Consider the following 22,454-nt stretch of genomic DNA (forward strand, 5'->3'; position numbering starts at 1 on the left):
TATTCAAATAGAAAAGCTTGGGCTGGAAATACTTGTTTAGAAAAAGAACTACATCACTCCACCCTCTTTTATCAAGTAATCCAAGCCATCTTAAATGCTCAAGGTCTGATCAAGCAAGAGGTATTAAAACTTCTTTCAGCCTGAGCTAGATAGATTATGTCCTTGGGAATAAATAAATTTTATTCAATGAACAAGTAGAAGGGATTCTTGATTACTACTATAGTTCTTTTGTGTAGACAGACTGCTTCTAGGTTAATGCAAAAGCTCAGAAAGAACACCAGATCAGGTAAAAGGCTTTTTATTCAGAAGCAGCTCAAAGTCTGACAGGGACACAAGTAGGGATAATTATTAGCTTATTACCTTAGCTCACTGACCTTCAGCACCTATTTGAAGTACTAGTTTTCCAAGTGGGAATGTTATACCCATTAGACCCTCAGCAGTTTCTGACAGCCATACTTATCCCCAATTTCACTCAGTAGAGCTGTCAGGAGATGAGCAGAGACACAAAGAAGAAAATCATCTACTTTAGTTCTCTTCTTCATGGGTCACAGGCTTTCAAATCAAGAGAGACAGTGTTATTGGCAGGTATTGGTCATAAATAACACGTTCCCATAGTTGAACACTCAAAAATCAAACATCAAATATAACTAGAGTTCTTAAACATTCAGTTAATGCTACGCCATACTTTGTTTCAAAAACAGCATTTCTGTGGCCTTTTATTTACTTTTCTCCTTGGATAAAACCAGGAGAATCCATGCTTAATTGACCTATGTAGTTTTCGCAGATACAGCTTAATTTACAAGAATCAAAGGAATTATAGAGTTATAATTAAGAATACATTTTAAAATGACAGAATATATGAATAAAGTCTACACAGTCCTTAGGGAAATGGATAAAATGAATCAAGTTTCATGAGTGGAAGGGGACTCCCTTCTAAGGACATAGTACATAGAAAATACATGAAGCTTGTTTCTATGAGGTTACAAAGGGCTAAAATAGAAAACAATGGTTCATTTCAAGCTTATTGATACATAACTGTTAAGGTAAGAGATATTCAAGATATTTTGCACATTATTAACTGAGAGTCATCTATATACTCTATGTTAAATATCTATAGAGAAAATTCCACGACTTTCTGGCTCAGGGCTCTACTAGACAATCACTGCTTTTTAGTATATGAAGAGAATCCAAAAGATCAAGTTAAAGCAAAGATTTAATTTTTAGGTTCTGGATTTTCAGTATAGGAACTACTTACACTTTTATAAAAATATCAATAAGAAATCAATACTTTTTCTTAAAATTTGATAGCTTTTTTTTTTTTTTAAAGTAGCAGCCCCTAAAAAACCAAAGACTAAATTCAAACCCCAGCTTCAGCATATGACTACTGATTTTATAAACATCTTCCTCCAGGAAATGTCAAAAATCATAACATGAAGTTGGGTTGGAAACGCAGTAGATTGCTTAGTAAAAATTGAAAACCTCAGATCATATACGGGATATATATTTGGGGGGAGAAAAGACAAACGTTGCTAGTGTTCTAGTTTCGCCAACAAGTTGACATTTATAGCTGTTTTTAAAATAAAGATAATTTTAACTTAAGAGATTGTATTTTAATACTGAATCAATATAAATGTACTTATCTTAAAAATCGTATTTAACCACATACTTAAAAAAATCCACAAAAACGTAGTGAAAGGTTATATATTTTATGTGAAACTGTATTACTGTGTTAGAGGCAGCAGAGACCCAGGGTCCCGTTCGGCAGTCGACCTTCACAGACAGGCCTCCTGCTGTGGCCTGCAGAGGCATTCAGCTGCGCAGTCTCAGAGCAGAAGAGACAAGCCTTGTTAGTTTTTTTGCCTCTACAAACTGGGATGTCACTACTGTACAGGAGATACATCATTTGAGATGCATCATTCAAAATGTTACAGAGTGGCAAACTTACTCCATGAAATTTAAACAAAGCGTTCACTCTGAGGAAGCTGCACATAACTATGGTAGTGGAACCAGACTAGGTAAACTCTGGAGTCAAAACGATTTTCACTAAACATGAAGAAATGGTAGCTTTCTTAAAACCAGAGTTAGAGTCACTCTTGAATTTTTTATCTTGTTTTAATGAATCAAGCTTCAGTTAACTCACTCAGATGAGAATCTATAATTCTGTTGACTGTTCTGGACTACAGAAGTCATCTTGGGACTTTCTATGGAAGTATGTACAGATTTTCCGCATGGAGCTGGGAGTAATGGTGACCTAGAAGAAGAAAGTTCAGATTTCAGAGATTTTCTAAGATAAAGTTCAGCTATTACCTCAGCAAGTTATCACTATGGGTATTTTAAGTTAGGATGCCTGGAAATTTGCTTATGTAGCCAGATTTCAGTCTCAATTACTTGATGGCAATGTCTCTTTTGGTTGATTTGTACCAAATATAGAAAAACTGAAGGCAGCATGCATGAAAAGAAAACAGATTTTTCATGTGAATGGAAAATATGTACCAGTTAAGCCTCATAATAGGAACCAAAGAGGTTACAATTACCATCCTCTTTGATATAAATGAGTAAATAAGCCTTCCAAATTTACAAACGAGATAGGTATTTCAAATGGCAGATACTACCCTTTTCTGAAGTCTTTATCAACATGTACATAAAGAAAAAAAATGTTTTAAAGAAACTTTAGCTTCAAAAGGTTGAAATTATAAAGCCAGAAATATCTTAGATATTTTTTATCTATTTATTTAGACTATTTTTTAAAATGCCCTTAAGATGTACACATTCATGAAAATAATTTTTTATTGAAATTGTTTTTCTGCTAACACATAACTCAGACCAGCTCCCTTGAAAAAAAATAGAAATTTTGGCTAGGGGCAAAGATTACCTACAGTGCGAATTCTGAGAGAAGAAAGACTCCTTACAGCCTTTTTTCCCCTTTATACTCTATAGCAAGGCCTTGGACTTTGTGTTTGAAGTAATCTTTAAAATATTTCTAGTTTATCTTTCCTAAAATTAGGGGATAGGCTTATTGACAGTAGGAGCGGGTTATGAACATTTGTTAAATTAGTACTGGCCTAAGGTTATCCAATCTCTGCCCTTTATAAGGGCAGATCTTACTGGTCATGATACCTGGATCAGGTTTCATTTCTTCCACCTTCTCGCTAATACAGAAAGAGCTACGGGAGAAACTTCCTTAACCTGCCTCCATCCTTAACTTGCAACCTGAGTAGCAGAAGCTTTCTATTTTCTTTGACTGGTGCCCACAGCTCACCCAATGCTCACAGCTACTTCTGCCTCCATCATTGAGTCAAGCTTTTCAAGGTTCACAAAGGCATTTCTGCCAGCAATATCTGTTTTTGAAATTATCTAAGTTTAATGAAAAGATAGGTAAAATTAAGATGAATGTTTAAAAAAAAGGGAGATACAGGTGAGTTGCCAAAAATACCAGTGTGAGCAAGATGATCATAAAAGACTGGAAAAAAATCATATAACTCTAGAAGGATTCTGCACTTAAAACTGCTTTGTAAGTATCTTAATTTTGCTTTATTTTAAATAATCATAAGCTGTAATTACAAAATCAAAATCTATTTGTGGATGTTGGCAACTTGTCCATGAATTATAGCTTTCTCTATAAAAAGGGGAAGGAAATCTATAAAAAGAGGTTGCAGGAGCTGGGGGATGGTGAGGCAGACTTTTAAAAAGCAAGGAGTTGTGGGAGGGAATAATGTCAAACAAAGAAGGAAGTTATTTTTGAATTGATATCCTAGAGGACGAAGAAGGCTTTAAACAATTGGGCAAAAGGGCTGAGGGGTATGGACTTTGACAGAAGGGATTTTAACTGGAGTAAATAGGATTGCCAAAGAAAATACAGGACACATGCAGTTACATTTGAAATTCAAACAACATTGCAGTATGAAAAATTTTTAGTATAAATATGTCCCATGCAATATTTGTCCTATATTTTTATGTACTAAACCTGGTGATCCTAGGAATAAAAAGATTTACTTAAAAAAACAAAAGCATTCTGACTTCTGAGAAGGCATCTGTGCCTGCCCTGGCCAAGTTAGGAAATGCATTTTCTATCGCTGCCAACTTACCGGGCCTGGAGAAGTCTTTCCGCTCTGTCTCCTGGGATTGGGGGTCTGGGACGATGGACTTCGTGGAGATGAATTCTCCGCCTTCCGTTTGGCTGCCATGGCCAACAACCAGTTTTTATTCTCTGGGGAGCTATTCTCTTTGCCTACCACTTCAGAGCCTTCTCCACAAGATCCCAAAGGAAGAGGTAGCGTTCCACAGCCTTCCGAAGCATAAGGACTGGCAGGAGAAGGAGGCTCAGAGACACTCATACTAGCTCCTTCGATCTTGCTTGGTTTGGTAGGACCTAGCGAGTCCTTCCCAAGGTCTTCCTGGGCACCAGCAAGGCAGCACAGATCCAAATGAAGCTTTTCAACGGGGTCATCAAGCTCAGTCACACAGCTGCAACTCTTTACACACTTTTGTTTCACATTCTCCAGACAACTGGAGTCTAGCCTCCTCTTCACTCTATTTCTAGACTCAGAGCAAGCCACTGCCTGGGATGATTTCAGGCTCACAGGTATGAGGGCTTTTCTGGGAGACGTGATCTTGGTTTCGGAAGCAGGTGGAGTGACGGGTGGTGATAAGGAAGCCGTTCGGGTCATCCAGTTTCTAATGGACATCTTGAAAGATGAGGGTGGCTTGGGAGAGACGGAGGACACAGAGCCTCTTCTGCTGATGGGAGACCGGGCCTTGGCAGGAGGGGTCTTAAGAGAGAAGGTAGGTGTATTTGAAGGGAGGGGCAGGTCCCCGGCGCAGCTCGGAGCACAGGCTGCCGACGACGGGGAGGAGGTGCACGGACTGCTCTTTGCTCTGGGTGCTTTGGCCGGAGTGCTCTGGCTGCTGGGCACTGCCACTGAGAAACCAAAGAGGTCACAAAAGTCAGAGGTGAAAGCTACAGAATATCCCGGGGTTCTCATCAAAGAAAATTATGTCAATAGCTAACTTAATCATCCAGGGGCTGACTCCCCAGTGTGGATCACATAAATCATTTGATTCTTCCCATTTCCTAACTGCCAGCCCCTAAGACACCCTGTTGTAAAACATATGCTTGTAAAAGTCTAGAAAATACAGAAAAAGAAGAATTTAAAAGCATCCAGGTGAACCATTTTTTATACTTATGCATATGATATCTCTCAAGCTTTTCTATATAAAAATGGGACCAAGATGTACAAGATACTTAGTAACCTGCTTCTTAATGTATCATGAACATTTCCCACAGTAACACAGATCTGTACCATTTCTAACAGCTACAAAGTATTCTAAGGTAACAGTAAGACATCAGGGTTGTTAACGACACTTTGTTTTCCCTAAGTAGTGCTGCTCTTAGTATTTCTGTGATGCTTCTAAGCAATGCTGGGCCAGAGAGGCACCGCACGTCAGGAGTGCACAGGTCTCCACTCCCGCATAATCGCTTACTACGTCACCTGGGTACAACTGTTCTGTTCAATGGAGATAGCTTTTAATCTCCACAAAGGTAATCCCATCAATTACTTGTTAAGGTTATCAGGCCTCGTGTGCCTTCCACCTTAATATACAATTTATGATTTTCCACAGGCAAACAATGGCAAAGAACGTTTCCAAAATGTGATGCAAAACGAATCACACTGTGGGGAGCACTCTGCTCCATCTGTCCTGCCCCTTGTCTCTAGGCCAGGACCAGTACTTCAGGCAAACTCGCATAAACCTCGTGTTTCTTCCTCCTGAGGACCTGACACAGACATGGTATTTTCTCACTCTCCCGAGCTTTCCAGATTTCTGAAAAAGGGTTCCAGTCTTCAGATAACAAGGAAAAGGCATTTATTTCTCAGTTACCCAGTACTACAACTCTGATGTTTAATTCAGTTTAACTACTTAGTTGTATTTATACTCAAATAAATACAAGTCCTAACTCTGGTCAGTTAGTTTTCCTGTACATTTTACTTTCTGCTTTTCCCTACTCAAACAGCCTATCCTTGAGACAGAGAAGTTCTACAAACTGACTTTTGTCTAAACTTTTCTCATCAACGGTATGTTTAGAGACAAAGTGATACAGCTTCTTCAACAAAGATCATCACTAGAAAGCCCCATGTCATCATAACAAGCTATAGAAGGGGGGTTAATGATTAGGACCAGTCCATGCAGTGTTTCGGAGAAGGCAATGGCACCCCACTCCAGTACTCTTGCCTGGAAAATCCTGGAAGCCTGCAGTCCATGGGGTCGCTGAGGGTCGGACACGACTGAGTGACTTCACTTTCACTTTTCACTTTCATGCATTGGAGAAGGAAATGGCAACCCACTCCAGTGTTCTTGCCTGGAGAATCCCAGGGACGGGGGAGCCTGGTGGGCTGTCTATTGGGTCGCACAGAGTCGGACACGACTGAAGCAACTTAGCAGCAGCAGCATGTGGCGTTTGGTGATGGCTCTCACACTCATGTTTCTAGAGCCTGAGTACTGTTACTACTTCCGGAGAGAAGAAGCTTTCATTTGCTTCACTCCTCAGTGCAGGTCCACAGTCAATGCACAGCCCCTACAGTTATCAGTTTCATTAAATTGAGCTGAAGAGTATGTTTAGGGCAGAAAGTCCGAAAATACCATGGGTCAGATTCTAAGGCAGGATTCAGGGAGAAGGAAAAGTTGGGCCAGAGACAAACCAAATATATGTTTCTGACACTTCAGTGGCAGAAATCTGAAGTGTCTACTAAAGGCCAATGGAAAATCTGGTATGTGAAAAGCTGTATCCTCTTCAGGATGTTATCATCCAATTTTCTTCTCTTTTTCTTTCCTTCCCTTCTCTGAACAGCTACAGAGGGGAATAAGTTAACAAGCAAAAGGTCTTCTTTTCAACCATCTCATTTCACTCTCATGCTGCTGTGTATTCCACTATTTTCTATGTACCTATTAGCACTCACAAAGGTATATGTATATCACACTTAAAGATTACACACACATACACATTCTGCAATTTTCTCTTCTCTGAACATCTTCTCTTCTCTTTACACCTCTTCATAGAAGTACACTTAGATGCAATCCAGCCTTTTTAACAGCTGTATACGAGTCACTACACTGGCCTTTAGACTTAAAACACAGCATGCCTTTAGTTCTTCATCTACTAAGTGCAGCCCCAACTCCTATGGACCCTAAGTGCTGCATGGTATCTGATGACATGGTGGCACAGACTGGGCTACTGCCCTAAAAGCTTCATGAAAGTAGGTTCCTTTGAGGAATTATAGAGTTCACTAATCATCCGTCCATTTGGAGCTCCTTTCTTTAGAAGGTTTGCCATCTGGCCTCTCCCTACCTTCTCAGTCTGATCAGGGGCTCTGCCCCGAGGATCCTGTTACAGGAGACCACGAGCAGCTTCCTGAGCAAGCTGTGTGCACTGTCACATCTCGCTGTTCACGTGGTTTTCTTGCCAAGTCCACCCCTTCTTTTCCAGGCTCTGATGACAGTGTTATTAACTCCTTTGTGCAGATTTCACAAACTTCTTTCTTCCTCTCCCACAGGAAGCAAGTTCTCAAACCCTTTTGTTTACATAGCTGGGTGAAATGTTTACAATATACTATAGTTTTTGTAGCTGCCTCCTGGATTAGACTATGAGCATCCAGAGGGCAAGTGATAATGATTTACTCATTTTTAGGTCTAGTGCTGCTGTAGTTCCTAGCAAGGAATTATTAAACAATGTTTGTTAAATTTCATTACTGCTGACAGGGATGAGGGTCAAGTTCCAGCCATCAAAGAACAGATTGTGTAAGTACTGTGTTTGACTTTAAGTCTACAGCAAGCACTTGAGATAGAACAGCTAACATTTCCTTCTTTTTAAGATAATCATCTTTTCACTCAGTGATACCTAGCAGAGGTTCTCAGTCTGGCTGCATATCGGACTCATTTGGAGCTTTATGATAATACATGTACTTGGTCTCTACTCTAGGCCTACTTAACAATTTCTGGAGGCATACAAATTGTTTAAAAGCTCCACAAGTGCTTCTGATGCACAGACAGGATAGAGAACCCCTTGGCCTGACAGTGCTGAGATCGCTGGCTGAAACAGTAAAAGAATAGCAAGTAATGGAGCAGGTGCTGACTGGGAAAAGTAGGACAGAAGGGAATGGGGCTGTGTGTTGCGATTCAAAGCCTGCCAGCTAGTAAGTTTAAAAGGGCCAAAAGAGAAGACAGGCAATCCAGGACAGCAGTGAAGGGTTGGGGTGGCTATTAGAAGCTTGGGCAAGCAGAGGAACATAATTTTCAAAATGGCAGTGTGATTAGCAACAGCCAGTCTGTCGCTGGGAACTGGCGTAAAGGCCTGAACGGCCAGTGCACCAGCCTTTGGTCCCTGTGTCAAGCTGTTGCTTTCTTGCTCTTCAGAGTAACTCTAGCATTACCCAGAAACAGAAATCTAGGTCTAATTCCTGGACCAGTCTTCATCTAAACTCTTGTGCTGGGTTCTAAAGGAGGCAGTACTATAGGCATGAGCTTTAGAATCAGACTGCAAGGGTCTGAATTGGTTCTATTATAACTTCACAGCTGTGTGACTTTAAGCAAATCTAAGTTCCTTGAGCTTCAGGTTTGGTTGTTTGGGGAATTACTAATAAATGAGATAATACAAATAGGTCTTTAGAACAACTATGCTAATACTTAATAATGGCTAAATGTTATTAATATGGTACAAATTCGGTCAACATATGTAACTTTTTTGTGACTTAGTTTCCAAAACTAAGAATAATTAATACCTAGAAATACCTAGTTAAAAGACAACATATTTTTCTTCAAAAATGTTTATAGTCATTAACACAGAGATTTCACCTCTGGGAACCTATTTTAATGGGAAATGAAGACCCTAAATTTAGAAAAAACCATTCCCCCACCCCCCACAAAACACTGGAAATAAAATGTTTAACTACAAGAGAAGAGCTAGGTAAACTATGGAACATTTAAATGTTTTGCTAAAAAGGTAACAAGGAAAGTGCTTAGAATATCATGTTTAGTGAAAAAATCTTCAAGAAATCCAAATGTATACGTAGCATGACTCAGTTAACAAAAAAATCTCTATGGATAAAGGGATAAAATCTAAAAAATAAGTCAAAATGTTAACTAAAATTGTGTATGAGTGTTGGGGAGGTTGATGACTTTTTCCCTTATATAATTCTTTTCTTTTTTTCAAAATTAGGAAGCAAAATTAAAAGACAAGGCAGCAGAAAGACATCCCATGTTCATGAATCAGAAGAAAATACTGTTAAGATGGCAATACTCCCAAAACTGATCTATAGATTCAATGAAATCCCTAACAGAATTCCAGCTGACTATTTCTGCAGAAATTGACAAGCTCGTCCTAAAGTTTGTATAGAAATGTAAGACCCAGAATAGTCCAAACAATCTTAAAATTTAAAAGACAATTGGAGGGCTCAGAATCTCTGATTTTTAAAACCTACTACAAGGTACAGTAATCGAGACAATGTGGTAACAGCATAAGGACAGACTTATAGATCAATGGAATGGAATTGAGACTCCAGAAACGAATCCTTACATTTATGGTCAATTGATTTTTGACAAGATTACATTTATGGTCAATTGATTTTTGACAAGAGTGCTGAAAAAATTCAATGGGGTAAAGAATAGTCTCTTTGAAAAATGATACTGAGAACGTGGGCTATCCACATGCAGAAGAATTTAGACCCTTACCTACCTCATACTATACACAAAAATAAACGCAAAATCAACAGTAGCCCCCAAACTAAAACACTCCTACAAGAAAATACAGACATAAATCTCTGTGACTTTGGATTAGGCAATGATTTCTTAGATACAACATCAAAAGCACAAATTACAAAAAGAAAAAAACAGATAAACAGGTCTTCATCAAAATTAGAACACTGTGTGCCAAAGGACATCATCAAGAAAATGAAAAAACAACTTACAGAATAAGATAAAATATTTATAAATCATTATATGACAAGGGACTTATATCCAGAATATATAAAACTCAACAATAAAAACAATAGACAAATAACCCAATTAAAATATGGGCAAAGGATTTATTTGCATAGGCACTTTTCCAAAGAAAATTTACAAATGGCCAATAGGCACATGAAAAGATATTCAACATCATAAGCCATCATGAAAATATCAGTACAAATCACAACCACAGTGGGATACCACTGCACAATCAGTAAGATGGCTATAATTTAAAAAAAGAAATAATAACAAGTGTTGGCAAGGTTATGGAGACACTGGAAGCCTTATTTTGGGCCTTGAAAATAGACTAGAACTAGATTATGTTGACTGCCCAACTCTGAATATACTGAAGAACATTGGCCTGTACAAACAGGTGAATTTGTGGTATGCGAATATATCTTGACTTTTTTTTTAAGTCTGAAGGGGAAAAAAAAGTATAGGAAATAAAAAGAAACAACTAGTTACCACTTAGCTAAATTCTGAATAGAAAATACAATGACAGTAATAACTCTCGATCTAACCAAAATTATGACCCTATGTTGGGAAGCTAGGGGAATGTTGAGTGTGCAGAGGTTTGGTAATCATGGGGACATAGGAAAGAGCTAAGTGCTCATCTCACAGAGTAAGATGTCAATAGATAATGCTGAAGCAACAACAAAAAATCCCGTAAGAGATAGAAATGCACAAATATTACTTAGAGATATAGGAATAAGTATCAAAAAATTAGCTAAAAGATTTGAAGTTGTCACCCTGGGAAAAGGGAACTATGGTAGGGTATCTAAAGAATGCTATTTACCTTATGTAGCCCTGTAGAGTTAGTTGACTTGTTAAAAGTATCAACACTTAAAAAAATTTTTTTTTTAAAGAAAGCAGAAACCAAAATTAAACACTTTATAGAGGTAGACTTAGAGTGAAAGATTCCTCTGGAGTTTAGTTACGCTTGAGGTATCTTATAAAAGACTAAACAAGTCAGTAGAAAAATGAGCATATATTCTCACCCTCAAATCCTCATTACCTTAGGCCTTGACGGCTGACATAAGTTTTAAGCTGGAATTTCAAGCTTATGACTATCTATTGATAACATGTGGATTCCCTTTGGCTGGCTCAGTGCTTAGATTTTTGTTCTTGATTCCCTGTCACTCTCTTTAATTCTACTCGTCAGTTCAGACAAAACCCACATTCATAATCTTTTCAATATCCTGTTTTCTCATTTTCTTGACCTTCTTCTTCTACAACAGCCTTGTCCTTTCACTCTCTTATTCCTTGGCCTTATTACTACCAGTACCTCCATTACTACTAAAATCCTCCACTATCTCAATTTCAACCACCACCTATTTTCCCAGTTCTCTTCAGCACTTCAGTGCCATCAGCTCTTCATGCCCAGGGGCCGCTCAGTTCACTGACCCTACCACTTCTACCCTCAGTCCAATTATATCCTCACTTCCCTCTTTACCCAGTTTAACTCTGATGGTATATCTGTCCTCAACTCCCTTGGCCCTCCACTCACTTCATACTTGTGGATTTAAACCACATCCCTGATTAAAACCAACTTTTCCACCTACAGTCTGCCTGTACCTGTGCAGCAGACACACAACCATACCGACTGCTCATTTTCAATGAAGGAGTAGTAGTAGCCTCAGGTTGATTCTTCGCTCAACAATCATATTTCCCTGGCCTATTTGCTCTTCTATTCTCTATGTGACTATTTCAGACTTTCTTTTCTTTCGTCAAATCTCTATCACCTCTTCCGCTAGTCCTTATTCTTAATCAGCTGATGATCCTGATTCCAATGTCACTAAGAAGACGGAAACTTCCACAAGTTCTGACCTTCCCATTTTCTCCACCTACCTTCGCCGTGCGTCTATTTCTGCCTTCTCATCACTATGGACGAACAATCCACACCCCTGGCACAGGCCTGCTCTTCATCTTGTATATTTGAGATCATCCCCTCAGTCAAGGAAACTGCTCCAGCAAATTTCCCTGCATCAGTTTTCTCCTGGACTAGAGGATCCTTCTAATCACATACAAAATGCTATATTCTCACTAAAAACAAACTTCAACATTGCTTCGTCCTCTACCATTTCATTGTTCTCCTTTGCTTTCTAGCAAGATTCCTTGAAAGAGCCTCCTCTCTTTCTATCCTCCTGAACAACACTAACCGGGCCACTGACACACCACCAAAAATTGCCCTCACCAAGGTTGCTAAATAACCCCTGTACTGCCAAATCCAAAGGTCAGTTTTTAGCCCTCATCTTACTTGGCATGCCAAAAACATTCAACCAAATTCATCCCTCTTCCCTTTACTTACTTTATACGATATTCTGTTTTTCTCTTACTTCTCTGGTTGTACTTGCTGCTTCCTCTCTCCCAACTTATATTAGGATGCTCCACGGCTCAGACCCCAGACTTATTCTCTTTTCCATATATAGCTACCTTTTACCTATATGATAATAAATCCCAAATTTACAACTCTAGCCCTCAACTGCAGAATCAAATATCTAACCACCTCTTTGACATCTCCATTTAGATATCTAATAATCATATCAAACAACGTATCCAGTTGTTCCCTCCCTTAAACTGCTCCTCCTGCAGTGATTCTTATAGAGGTTAATGGTTACTCCATCCTAGCTTCTCAACCAAGAACTCTGATGTTATCCTTGATAACTCTCCCTCATATCCCATATCTGATCCCAAAGAACCTTCTGTTGTCTCCATCATGTAAATATATCCGGAATTTGAAGACTTTTAAAAGTTGTATCGTCTGCTACCTCTCTGATCCAAGTCACCACCATTGTTTCCTAGGTTACTTCAGTAAGTTTTTAAATTAACTTCCAGTTTTACCCTGATCCCCTTACAATTTGTTTTCAACACAGAAGTTAGAATGACCAAGGAGAGTCAGATCGTATACTTCTCTATTCAAAATCGTCCAACAGTTTTTTGTCTATCAAAATAAAAGCCAAAATTGTACAAGAACCTTATTTTCCACTACTATTTCCTGTCCTCTCTTTAGCCACAGGGATTACAGCTACATCAGCCTCTTTGAGGAACACAAAACATGCCAGGTCTGCTCCGGCTTCAGGGGCTTTGCGTTTGTTGTTTTGTCCGCCAGAAACGTTCTCAAACGTACCGCCATGACTTACTACTTCACTTTCTGTACTCAAGCACCATCTTTTTTTTGAGGTTTCTGTGGGCACCTAATTTAAAATTTTAACAGCATGCTGTTATTCTCCCATTCCTGCTTTCCTTTTTCCCTAATCCATGTATTACTACCTAACAAGCAAATTTTATTTAACTTGTTTCCTGACTCAAACTAATATCTAAGCTTCATTTCTGATTCTTGATTCTTTTGATTACTGCAGAATCCACAGCAAATCAGAATAGTGCTTAAAACACAGTAGATGTTCAACAAATATTTAAAGAAATAAATCTACACTGTATTCCAGTGCCTTGTGTAGATAATAAACATAGTGTTCAGAAAATATATATAAAAAAATGCCAGTAAGATGGTGTTTTCCTTCAAAATCATACTAAAATAAGATCAAATCTAGCTCATCATTCTGTACTGCAGAACTAAACCAATAAAAACATAAAAAACTTAGAAAAATGCATGGGATCCTTACCAAGGTCGGCTTTCACCTCTCTCTTCTTCTGAGAGGCCCATCCCACTATGGAGAGTTTATCTCCTCCTGATTTCTCCTCTAAATCTCTGTTCAAGCGCCAGACTTTCAGTGTATTGTCATCAGAGCAAGTAGCAATCTACAGAGAACCAGAAAGGGAGTTAGTAACTTTCAATCAAAGATTCACAACAAAGTAAAAAGTAGACATGTCTTTAAGGGCTCATGACTAGACAATTATACTTTCTGATATAGAAAATGCTACCTAAAAGGTCAGATACTTTCATTCCTTGCTTTCAGAAATCATTCCAGATTTCCAAAAGAAGTGGATCCTTTAGTTTCTTCTTTATATATACTCTGTGGGTATGACTTTTGTAACCAGTGATTTCTCAGCTAACCTAAAGCTCTACTATAAAAGCAGGTTCATGTCATTTTATTTTCAAGAAGTTGTGGAAATCATTATCACCTTCTGTATAACTATAAACATACATAATTAAGACGTCGTTTTTCTCTTACGTGATCGATCAGTGTTATGTCACTGACATTCAATTTATATGACTTTCTTCAGAATTCTTCAAGTTCTGGCTTATTCCAAGTAATGGGATCACTCCCAAGATCTGACTTAGCCCATGACTCTAGTATGCTGTGACAAGTAGAATGAAACGATTCCCTAAGATTCTTTTTCAGATAGGTAAAGGAGCAATCTGGGAAAACAAGTTCACTAGCCTGAAAGAAGTTAAAAATAACCTTTGCCCCTTTAAAAATATCTGACCGTTCCTGATCTTGGTCCCAAGCCTTTTATGGCAGAGAAAGTCCAGCTTGAAGAGCTTGTGGCAAATGGCCACTGGTACCAGAGCTGTTCCCTAGCATTTGTTTATATAATTTCTCTATTTCAGTAACTAAAGAGAGAGAGAAAAAAAGAACACACGTTCTCTTAAGTCTTGGCCCCCAAGAGGCTGGCAGCGTTTTCCTTTCCTTACTGGGAGGCCAAAAGAAGACACACACATTTAAGCGCTCAAAGAGATGCCTAGGATCCCCGTCGTTCTATAGTCTATTATCTAGTTGTTACTTACAGAGCAACTATTAAGTCTGAGTGTCCTAAAATTAACATTATCTTACTTAATACTCATTATATAGAAGCCTGACACTCAAATAACCTCATCTACAAAATAAGAATAAAGTTATTTGCCCAAGGTCACCACAATTCAGTGGCAGAGCTAGAATTTATTTATTTTTCAAACTTTAAACTTTTTATCTTGTATTGGGGTATAGCCGATTAACAATGTTGTGACAGTTTCAGGTGAACAGTGAAGGGACTCAGCCATATGTATACATGTATCCATTCTCCCCCAGACTCCCTTCCCGTCCAGGCTGGCACATAACAGTGATCAGAGTTCCATGTGCTATACAGTAGGTCCTTGCTGGTTATCCATTTTGAATATAGCAGTGTGCACATGACCTTCCCTAACTGCCTAACTATCCCGTTCTCCCAGCTCAGAGCTAGAATTTAAATCCAAGTTTTTTCAGTTTCAAAGTCTAAACCTTTTTTCTTTAAAGTGGGTATTTTACATTCCTAATTGTAGGGTAGGGACAAAATTATTTTAAAGACCCTTTTGAAAAGGTGGTCGTTAAATGAATATGGGAAAACAGCCCTGCTACTACTTCCTTTGAGTCTTTTTTGTGCATAGAGATAAGGACAATATACAATGGATGGAGAAAAATGATATGATTAACTGAGTAATTTGAAAAAATTCATCTTCAAGTTCTAAAATTCCTCATTAAAAGCAGATATTTCACTGGAAATCACATGGAAACTTAGAGGGAAAATGTCACTGGGATGTAATTATTGGTGATAAAAGCAATGATTTAAAAAAAAATGATTGAGCTATCATGAGCTCATCACAGAAATGGCTATACAGGGATATAGAAATAAGCAAATCCATAGTAGTACTTGAAAGCCAGCGGGGATGTCCTGAGTAGATGAGACCATGAGAGGATTCTAGAAGATAGAAAAACAGATAGGCACAAAAGGCAACAAACCTTTAAAACATAATAGACGAAATGGAGCTCTCCACAGAAGGAACATTTCCGGTAAATCCAAAATAACCCAGAGACCAAAGGTGGGGGGCTGGGAGAGTCAGTGGAACTGGGGACACTATTATATGAAATCCCTATATATATGTGGAATTTCTGGGACTTCTGCCTTTCGGGTTTTAAAAATTTGTTTGAAGTATCACTATTAAAAAATTATTTTAAAGTGAGTAGTATATTTTCTTCTTTTCAAAGTGTCTATAACAGTTTAGAGTTACTTCTTCCATAGTTTAGTCACAGATAGCCAAACATTTTAAGACTTCATAGTAAAGCATTTTCAGGCATGTGAGAACCCAAACTGGTCTGTGAAGAACAGTCAAGATGTTACTTTTAACACACATTAAAAATACATACAAAGTCAGAAACACTAGTTTTCTTCACTTTAGATTTTCTTTTCACCTTAATTTTAAGATGAAATTTTACTAACGTTAAAAACTTAAATTCTATGTTTAGGAAAGGAATGACTCTAAAGAACCAAGAAATACACTTAGTAGGAAAAAACAGAATGTGTGATTAATGATGATATAGATCCTGAATGGCCTCTAGATCTTTAAATGTTTATTTAAATGTAAAAGTCTGTATTGGGAAAATCTACAAATCTGTGATCTTTTAAACCAGCTACAGAGATTTGCTTACAAACCTTTGTGAAGTCTGATGGACACCAGCACACAGATGTGACCTCTTGAGAATGACCCAGGAGCACAGTGGGAGGATGCCAGGGCATGGAGACCTATCACACCATCAAAAACAAACAAGTCAGCAGGCAGTGTTAGGTCTCCAGACAGCGGCTTCAAATTTATCCATACTTGTACCTTAGACAGCTGTAGAGCTGTTACCAAAAATCCCTAGACATGCCTAGTTATAGCTCAGAACAAGAGGCCCAATGGGCACTGAAAGTATTTCTGTCATTAATCTGAGAAAATAGAAGGAAAACAGCAAAAATAAGTAAACAGTATGAGGTAAGATACCAGGACAGCTCTTATTTCAAATCAGGACTACTTCAGTTCAGTTCAGTCGCTCAGTCGTGTCCGACTCTTTGCGACCCCATGAATCGCAGCACGCCAGGCCTCCCTGTCCATCACCAACTCCCGGAGTTCACTCAAACTCACGTCCATCGAGTCAGTGATGCCATCCAGCCATCTCATCCTTTGTTGTAGTTATACATATTTTGATTAAAATTCAAGACTGAAAGGGTGAGTTTCAGCAGCTAGGTATAACACTTCAAGTGGAACCTAGACTAAATTTTAGATCTTCTCTAGTCAGTTACTTCCAGGAACACTGCACTTAACTAAATCCTGAAGGTACTTAAGAAATGTTAGCAGATCTCTTGGGACAAGGGGATAGTCTTTCTTCCAAAAGAACTCACTGACTTCTATGAAAGCCCAAAGTTATACTCCTTCATTTTAAAAGGGCAAAAGCTATATTCTACATGGCACTTTGGTATTTTTTTTGGAAAAAAAAATTCTCTGAAATTTTATTTTCAGTTCATTTGCTTAAAGAAACTGAATTTTAAAGTTAAGTATTGCCACATTTTAATGTACAAAAGAAGGGTCACATTGTGCAGTACTACACAGGTGACTAAGAATGATATTTTCTCCCTCACTGGATGCTATTAGTGACAGGCGTTTGACAGCTGTCTCATTCAAGAGCTGTCAATCCCTGTCAGAGGCCATGGGCATTAATCAGCACAGCACAGAGAGACAGACCCACGTAGCTATTATTAGCATACGTGTTTGAAAAAGAGAAATTATTATCTTCTCATTTACCTGAGACTCTTAATCATTGCTCATTCGTATGAAGAAGGAGGCGGCACTCTGGGAAGAATATTTGGAACAATGACTAAGTAACTTAATGGACTCCTCAGACTGTAGTTAAGAGATTCGACATACTGATTCATAAGGTATCCAACTCAATTATTACTACTCCTCTCCTTGGTTAAATGGCACTATGTAATGATTCAAAAAGCCAAAGACAAAGAGCAGAATCTGATTTGCCTTGCTGGATTAATTAAAGTTTACCAGAAAAGGAGACTTTTCTTTGAGCTCTAAAAGGATCTCACTGGCTACCTACTCCTACAATCCCACAGAACTCATTCTCACAAGGTGGCATATTTTAAAAAAGACTTTCAAGATAGACTCTAATGATCTCAACAGTCACAGAAATTCTCAATGGTCCCAGCCTATAAAGTTTCCCTTTACCCAAGACCCAAGGAGGATTGGTAACAGCAAATTAAAAGAGGAAATCCTATGTCCTTCTGACCCTCTCGGGTAACAACGTATTATTTTGCTCCATGTATTTACTTGCTTGTTGCTTCTAGCTCATCATCTCATGGTACTGTCCCTTCCTCAGTCTCCTAGGCATTACATATACCGAGGAGAACTTGAGTGTCTATATCGAAGATTAAAATAAATGTCAAGAAAAAAAATGTCCACCAATAGAATGTGTGTACATTTCTGCATTTATCTATAGGATTTAAGAGGGAAAAAAAAACCCCCAAAAGATAGACCTGTTGGAAAATTTTTTATAATTTGATAATAAGGCAGGAATAAAAATAGTAACAATAAAAGTCAGCATTTATTGAATGATTGCCATGAACCAGGTATCTTACATAGCATTAAAAGTGAGGGGAGGGTTTCTAAAAAGTTAAAAACATAGAATTAGTTACCATATGACCTAGCTATTCTACTCGGGTATACACTCCCAGGAGAATTAAAGACATGTTCAAACAAAACTTTTTACATGAATGTTCATAGTAGCTCTGTTCATAAAGCCAAAAAAGTGGGGACTTCTCTGGTGGCTCAGTGGTTAAGAATCCACCTTCCACTGCAGGGGACATAGGTTTCCTCCTCGGGGGTAACTAAGATCCCACATGCTGAACGACAACCAAGTCCACACAGCACACTCACTGGAGAGAAGTCTTTGAGATGCAACACACGACCCCGATGCTGCAACCAAGACCGCATGCAGCCAAATACATAAATAGATGGATAGTTTTTTTAAAAAGCCAAAAAGTGGAAAAGTTTAAATGTCCATCAACTGATAGATAGACAAATACGGTCTAAACATCCAATGGAATATTCCTCCATAAAGAGGAATGAAGTACTGATACATATAACAAAATGGATAAATTTTATGAAAGCAAAGCCAGACATAAAAGATCATGTCTCTATATAATTCCACTTATAGGAAACGTTCAGGATAGGCATATCTACAGAGACAGAATGCAGGTTACCGGTTGCCAGAAGTTGGGGGAAGGGAGGAATGGAGTGACTCCTAAAGGTTATGGAGTTTCTTTTGGGAGTGATAAAAATGTCTGGGAATGAGATGGGATGGCTGCACAATACTGTGACTATACAAAAAAAAAAAAAAATCATTGAACTGTACACTTTAAAATGACTACAGTGGTGAATTTTACAGTATTCAAATTCTATCTCAATTTAAAAGAAAAAGTTGAGGGAAGGGCATGCTGTAGACTGGAATGAGAGCTTATGTCCAACAAGTCTTTATGAACATTAGTAACAAGTGTTTTCACAGTTGAGGACTATCCTAGTATGGTAAAGTATATTGGGTGACTACTCCAAAGAAGATTAATTTCTTCTAATGAAATTCAGGTGACTTAAATCTTTGATTCTTATTCAAATATGTTTTTATTTATTGTCACTTCATTATAATATTCATTGTAATAATTATAATAAAGTGTTATCATAATGACATGATTTCACTTTTGAAAACCTCCCTCTACTTTTAAATAGGAAGAGGAGACTATTAAGTCCAAGGGACATTTACATCTATGCATTCTGGGAAAGGTCAAAACACAAAAAAATTGTCTTCTCTTACAAATTTTAGTTGTTACAGAATAAAGGCTTAACTCAAGGCAGGAGAAATTCCTAAGGTAAAACTCTCAGAACAATGAAGGTACCTTTAGAAGCAACTGGTCCTAAAGTACAGACCTCATAAAACATTTTGTATACTTTAACAGGCAAAAAAGATCAGCACCTTTCCTCAAAAAACCTCCTTACTCTGCCCCGTTAGAGACCAAACCTAATCTTCATTTCTGCCATGAGATCATTTACACTTCCTAAAGTGTCAGGCTCAATGTTTCGCCAGTCAGCGGTAGAATGACGGTGCCAAATCAGTTTATTTATAACCACTTCAATACTATTCAGGGGCTCTATCAGAAATGAACCAGGGAAGGGGGGCAGGGGTTAGGGGAGGACAAGGGGTAGGCAATTAAACAAGAAAAAAACATAATATTACATGTTTTTACTCTTGGGCCTCAGTGTCAGAAAGCCTAACTAAACCACATCTCCTTTTTGCTGGGCAGTAATTAGGACGGGAAGGCTATTCATTCTCTTCTGCCCTGAGATCTAAAACTTCAATCTTTCACCCCATTTTCTTGTGCCCATGGGCTTTTTTGGCATAGGAAAATCCTTATACCTGAGAGAATTCTGACCTAATGGCCTGACTACTCAGCTTGTGTGTAACTGTTTTTAAATTACACACTACATTCCACCCCTCTTTTCTTACCATGGAAAAGGAAAATTGAGCCACCTCACCAGGCAAATTCATTTTAGGAGCAGTAAGTTTGCCAAGATCTCAAATATCAGAACCTGCACACTGAGTTATGTGTGGACAGGCAGGAGAACATCATGTCTGAACCACATCACTCAGCACTGACATGTGACCCAGCCTAGAATTCAGAAAGGGTCACCCATGTGTGATACCCACTGACTGGATGTTTGAAAATGAGTTACTAATGAACAGCCAAGTATCTTTACTGCTTGTCTTTAAGGAGAGAAAGCATCCCTCAACCCAGATTTTCTGGAACCAAAAAAAAAAACAAAAAAACAAAAACAAGCAATCTTTTGTATCAGAGCTAAGAGGAACTTTAGAAATTGGCAATAAAAAAAAAAAAGAAAACAAAGCCAGAAAACAAACAAAAGTATTGGCAATAAACTATAAATACACACACACACACGTAACTATATAATTAAAAAACTGATTTTAAAATATGATCAGTGCCTAAGTTGTTTTTTGCATAATCCTTTATTAATGCTTTTTGATATGTTTGCAATTTTATTTTCAAGAAAAAAAATTTAAAAGATACTGACCTTGGTAGGAATAAAATCCTCTAGCTAAGTTGGGAACCAAAGCAGAAAAAGGAATGTAGGTAAGATAGTGAGGGAAGGAAAAACCAGAAGATAATAAATATGCAGCATAAGACCAGATTATGAAACAGAAACATCAGTGCTAGTCACATAAAGTTTAAAGCTCAAGTAAGAAGAATTTTATAGACAAGAAGTTATGTAAAACTCTTATCATAAGATGAGGGTCTCAAGTATATATTTTATAAGAAAATTATTTAAAAATACAGTAGGTATGTGTGAAGAAAAAGAGGCAAGGTCAACAAAAATGCATCTTGGATAGAACAATATCTCCACCCTGTGATTATCAAGGTTATTGTTACTAAAGCTTTTGAGAAGGTAGTGTTACATTTGATCATTTTTTAGTACCTCCCTCAGGACTAGTTGAAATTAAGCTGAAGAATTATTCCTCATATCTGACAAGATCTACCCTTGTCCTGCATTAAAGATATGACTTCCTAGAAGTTGGCAGGACTAAAGATGACACAAACTGTCTCCTGAAAAGGGATTTAATAATATTGAACCTACAAGTCTATGAAGTTTCAGTCACTATGATTCTAAAATCTAAAATCAATAGACTTTGATCACTTATTTCACCAATGTCTATGACATTTATGAAACTATAGGGCAATCCAGAAGATAATGATTTCTAGCCCTAGGAAAACACCTTAATGGTCTTTTTCTTTGAACTCAGACATTTCTATAATTAATTATTCCACAAGAGCCATTTTCCAGTGGTTAGGAAATGCTACTTGTATTTCAGTTTTCTCCTCTTGACTTCAAATGAATAGCTTTAAATTTCTTAGCCTATAGTAGCTGCTTTAGAACCACTATTTAAAATGAAAAAACAAAAAATTATAAATTCGTGTAACAGAAATGGGGAATCTGTAAATAAATGAATAAATAATGCTATTAAAGAAACACAAAACTGACAAAGCAGCCACATCTATTTTAATAACCTGACAACTACCCACTTAGAGGAGAGTAAAAAACACAATTATTCCATGAACATTTTTGAATGAGTGTTTTGTGCAAGGCTCTATGGGTGACTGGCGTGTAGGATTCAAATACTGTGCTCTGTTACTGTTCCAAATTTTATGAGAGTCCGAAAACACAGGGCAGTAAGGCAGTACAGCATGTTTTTCCAGGAAGCAGGACAAAGTATTTAAGAGTCTTTTCAGTCTTCTGAATTCTCAACTTCCTCATAATCTGTAAATCTGCTGGAGGATATGGATTTAGATTTCTGAGAAGCGTACAGTGAAAGTATGATATATTTTGTCACAGTCAGGGTGAAGTTTCAGCTGTATTTAGAGGCAAAAAGCAATTTTTACTTAACATCTGATATAGAAAGGCTAAAGTTTGGTAACTTACCTTCCAGATGTAGGCAGCTTCATCACTTGAGCCACTGACTAAAAACTGGTCATCTGGACTAATACTGGATTTAACATAAAAGGTAGAGTTCTGATGTCCACTGAAGACAGCCACTGCCAGAAGGAAAAAAATCAAATTACTTCATTTCCAGTGTTCAAATAAATGCAGACAGTATACATATCCTAATAAGTTTATTAATGTATTGACTAATGAAGCAGATGGTCAAGTAAGTCAGCAGTTT

General features: G+C 37.8%; 1 protein-coding gene across 1 annotated transcript in view; it reads right to left on the reverse strand.

Annotated features, from left to right (window-relative positions):
- Positions 1-282: 282 nt before the first annotated feature.
- Positions 283-22,454, reverse strand: part of DTL (denticleless E3 ubiquitin protein ligase homolog) — a 50,475-nt gene continuing 28,303 nt past the window's right edge. The window contains exons 11-15 of the mRNA XM_019976916.2: positions 22,214-22,326; positions 16,339-16,428; positions 13,614-13,749; positions 4,086-4,918; positions 283-2,251 (exon numbers count right to left, since the gene is read on the reverse strand). Coding sequence (XP_019832475.2) covers positions 2,153-2,251; positions 4,086-4,918; positions 13,614-13,749; positions 16,339-16,428; positions 22,214-22,326 — 1,271 coding nt within the window. The 3' untranslated portion in view covers positions 283-2,152. The remainder of the gene's footprint in view (positions 2,252-4,085; positions 4,919-13,613; positions 13,750-16,338; positions 16,429-22,213; positions 22,327-22,454) is intronic.

The sequence above is a fragment of the Bos indicus genome, chromosome 16 (genome assembly GCF_029378745.1).
Source record: "Bos indicus isolate NIAB-ARS_2022 breed Sahiwal x Tharparkar chromosome 16, NIAB-ARS_B.indTharparkar_mat_pri_1.0, whole genome shotgun sequence".
NCBI lineage: Eukaryota > Metazoa > Chordata > Mammalia > Artiodactyla > Bovidae > Bos > Bos indicus.